This window comes from Entamoeba dispar, genomic scaffold (genome assembly GCF_000209125.1).
Source record: "Entamoeba dispar SAW760 scf_1105229462873 genomic scaffold, whole genome shotgun sequence".
NCBI classification, from domain to species: Eukaryota; Evosea; order Mastigamoebida; family Endamoebidae; genus Entamoeba; species Entamoeba dispar.
In genome coordinates this window covers 56,064-59,002 of record NW_001855410.1, presented here as the reverse complement: position 1 = coordinate 59,002, position 2,939 = coordinate 56,064, and the positions used below count along the sequence as shown (strand labels likewise).

General features: G+C 31.3%; 3 protein-coding genes across 3 annotated transcripts, besides 4 other annotated features; 2 read left to right on the top strand and 1 right to left on the bottom strand.

Annotated features, from left to right (window-relative positions):
• Window positions 1-181: part of a repeat region that runs on past the window's edge.
• A 19-nt stretch (window positions 182-200) lies between these two features.
• Window positions 201-263: a microsatellite.
• Window positions 264-319: 56 nt separating this feature from the next.
• On the top strand, window positions 320-823 carry EDI_230580 (60S ribosomal protein L12, putative; the record flags this gene model as incomplete). The annotated part of the gene is made up of 1 exon (XM_001740349.1): window positions 320-823. The coding sequence occupies one exon, from the start codon at window positions 320-322 to the stop codon at window positions 821-823; it is 504 nt and encodes a 167-aa protein (XP_001740401.1).
• Window positions 824-885: 62 nt separating this feature from the next.
• EDI_230570 (uncharacterized protein) lies at window positions 886-1,398 on the top strand (the record flags this gene model as incomplete). The annotated part of the gene is made up of 1 exon (XM_001740348.1): window positions 886-1,398. One exon carries the CDS (start codon window positions 886-888, stop codon window positions 1,396-1,398), a length of 513 nt encoding a protein of 170 aa, XP_001740400.1.
• Window positions 1,399-1,409: 11 nt separating this feature from the next.
• Window positions 1,410-1,440: a sequence feature (AT_rich).
• Window positions 1,441-1,846: 406 nt separating this feature from the next.
• Window positions 1,847-1,886: a sequence feature (AT_rich).
• Window positions 1,887-2,311: 425 nt separating this feature from the next.
• On the bottom strand, window positions 2,312-2,821 carry EDI_230560 (verprolin, putative; the record flags this gene model as incomplete). The annotated part of the gene is made up of 1 exon (XM_001740347.1): window positions 2,312-2,821. One exon carries the CDS (start codon window positions 2,819-2,821, stop codon window positions 2,312-2,314), a length of 510 nt encoding a protein of 169 aa, XP_001740399.1.
• Window positions 2,822-2,939: the final 118 nt, after the last annotated feature.

Here is a 2,939-nt window from a genome sequence, read left to right as displayed (position 1 = left end):
ATTCGTTTATTGTCAATGATATTCTGTCATTGTAAATAATAAACACTGCTATTCTTGCAGTACTGGGTAAGATGTTTTTCTAACCAAACGCAACGCCATAACCAGTCCATAACTGGGGGAATCGAAGGATGGAAATATTTTAGGGTTCTGCGTGGTGTCTCTGACGTGCTACCTTCGAATCCCTTTATTATATCTAATTTAAAAAAAAAAGGAAAGAAAAACACAAAAAAAGAAGAAACCCTAAAACACAAAAGAAAGAAAAAGGGTGATAATTGATAAGTAAAATAAATGAACTATAAAATGTACAAGAGCTTTCTCCATGCCACCTAAACCAAATCCAAATGAAAAGAAAGAATTAGTTGTTAAAGTAGTTGCAGGTGATGCAGCAGCAGGTGCATCTCTTGGACCAAAGGTTGGACCTCTTGGACTTAATCCCAAGAAAACAGGTGATGACCTTGCAAAATCAACATTAGCATGGAAAGGATTGAGAGTAACAGTTAAGATTACTGTTGTTAACAGAGTAGCTACATATGAAGTTATTCCATCAGCTGCTGCTCTTATTCTTAAAGCACTTAAAGAACCACCAAAGGACAGAAAGAAGAATAAAGGAGTTCCAACAGTTCATTCAGGATCTATTTCAATGGACGATGTTTATGAAATTGCTAGAACAATGAGACCAAGATCACTTGCTAAGACATTTGCAGGAACAGTTAAAGAAATTCTTGGAACATGCAATTCATGTGGATGCCAAGTTGATAAGAAATCACCAAAACAAGTAATTGCAGAAATTAACAATGGAGAAATTGAAGTTCCAGAGAATTAATTTAAGTGATTTTTTTATTACCTTTTTAACAAAAAGAACTAATAAAATTATTATTACTCATTATGGATGGTATTACTCCTATTCAATCATTCCAACCGTCTCAACAAGGTCAAGAATATTCACAACTGATAGGCAATGGCCTTATGCCATTTTCTGAAAAAGGAAAAAGACAACCAGGGAATGTGATTTATATGAGTTTGAAGTGTGTAATGACTGGAGGGATTTTTGAAATAATAATTGAAGAAGAGCCTCAGTCCATAGTCATACTAAAAGGTCAGTCTGACGGAAAAGAGTATTGGCTGACTGTGCATGGAGAATTAAGAGTGTATTTAGTTTATTTTTATGACGACAATCTTCAGAGAAATGGAAATGACTTGACTGTGACTATTTGCGTTAGACGAGTTTGTGGAGGCAGGCTTAAATATTCTTTACGTATTTTTGATTCCATTGAGATACCCATTGAAACAATGATTGAGGAAAAAGACAAAGAACTAGTTTTTAAAGGATATGGATTACCGTCAGAGAGTGGATATTCTGTTGGAAATTTAATTGTGAAAATAGTTGGTGTGGATTAAAGTCAAGAAAGATTATTAAAGTTTATTTAAATTAATAAATTAGTTTGAAAATAGTTTCAAGAAAAAACAAAAGATTTAAACTTGAAAAGAAGACTGAGAAGTATCAGATTAAGTTATGTCAGGATATATGCCAATTATTGGTTATGATCAACTTGGAAGACCCATGTACGGAACTACTGTCCCTGGGTGTTGTCCAACTGTTCCTGTAGTTACTACTGCTGTACCAGTTTATCCACCTGGATATGTTGTGCCAGCTGATCCTTATCAAGTAGTATATCCAACTGGTTATACCCCAGCAAATTATTACGGAGGGTTTTAATATTATTCATTGGTAAATGAAAACTTGTTTTAATTAATTCACTCATTGTTTTTGCTTAGTGATGTATAATTTATAACGTATCTTTGGTAAACTCAGGATTGTATCTTTTTGTATCTTTTTTGACGTATCAATTTTTTTTTATTTTTTATTAATAGGTAATTATTTATATGGTTTTAATTTTTGGACGGTGAAGCATATTGAAACTAAAAATTGTGACAATTGATAAAAGAACTATGGCTCTGCTTAAGACTATCTAATAGAAATAACTACTATACATAAAAAAATGTAGTTTAAAGGTTTTATTATGTGAATAAAAGCAAATTCTTCAAGAAAATATTGACTTCAATATTTTTTGTGTTTTCATACTTTTTCTTATAAATACTAAAATTGAATATTTTCTTTTTTTTTTAAGAAGTATGCAACTAAAAAGGAGTAATGGATAAGTGTTAAATATTAAAACATAGGTGTGTTAAGTTTATAGATAAAAGCTGAGATATTAATAAAAACAGATGTCTGTAGATTTCGTTTATGTTCAGTCATCAAAAAAGATTGAATAAAATAAAACAAGTAAACCATTTTTTGTTAGTTAACTTTTTACCATTTTCTTTGTGGAGTTCCTCGAGTATTTTTCATTGAACTTCCTCCTCTATTTGCTCGTGCTGCGATAGCAGCTATTAAAGGGTTTGTTGGGTAATGTGAAGTTGTTGAATTTTGTTGTTCCTTAGAAACCATTGGTTTGGAACGATCATTTACAATAGTCTTTTTTAGTTTTTTTCCTCGTTGGATTTGTGAAAGTAAATCTCCTCTTCCTGATGTAGAAGGAGTCGAAACATTTGGTATCTTTGAATTGTCAATAGGAGGAGGAGGTGGTGGTTGTACAAATGCTTGAGGGGGTTGAGGAGTATTAAAAGTAGACGTAACATACTTTTCTGGAGAATGTTTAATTTCTTGAGGGTTTGAGTTAATTAATGATTTACAAATGTTTAATTCTTTTGTTATAGAAACAATATTTGAGTCAGAAGTTTTTACTTGGTTTTTTAATTCTTTGTAATTCTCTTTAATTTCATCAATAATATTATTTATTTCTCCAAGCCTTGTCTTCATATCTAAAATAATTTTTCTGTTTTCTTCACATCCACAAGATTTTTGAAATGAAGACACACTTGGGGATGTAGTTCCTTTTGACTCATTTATTTTATCAGAAATTTTTCTAATTACATTG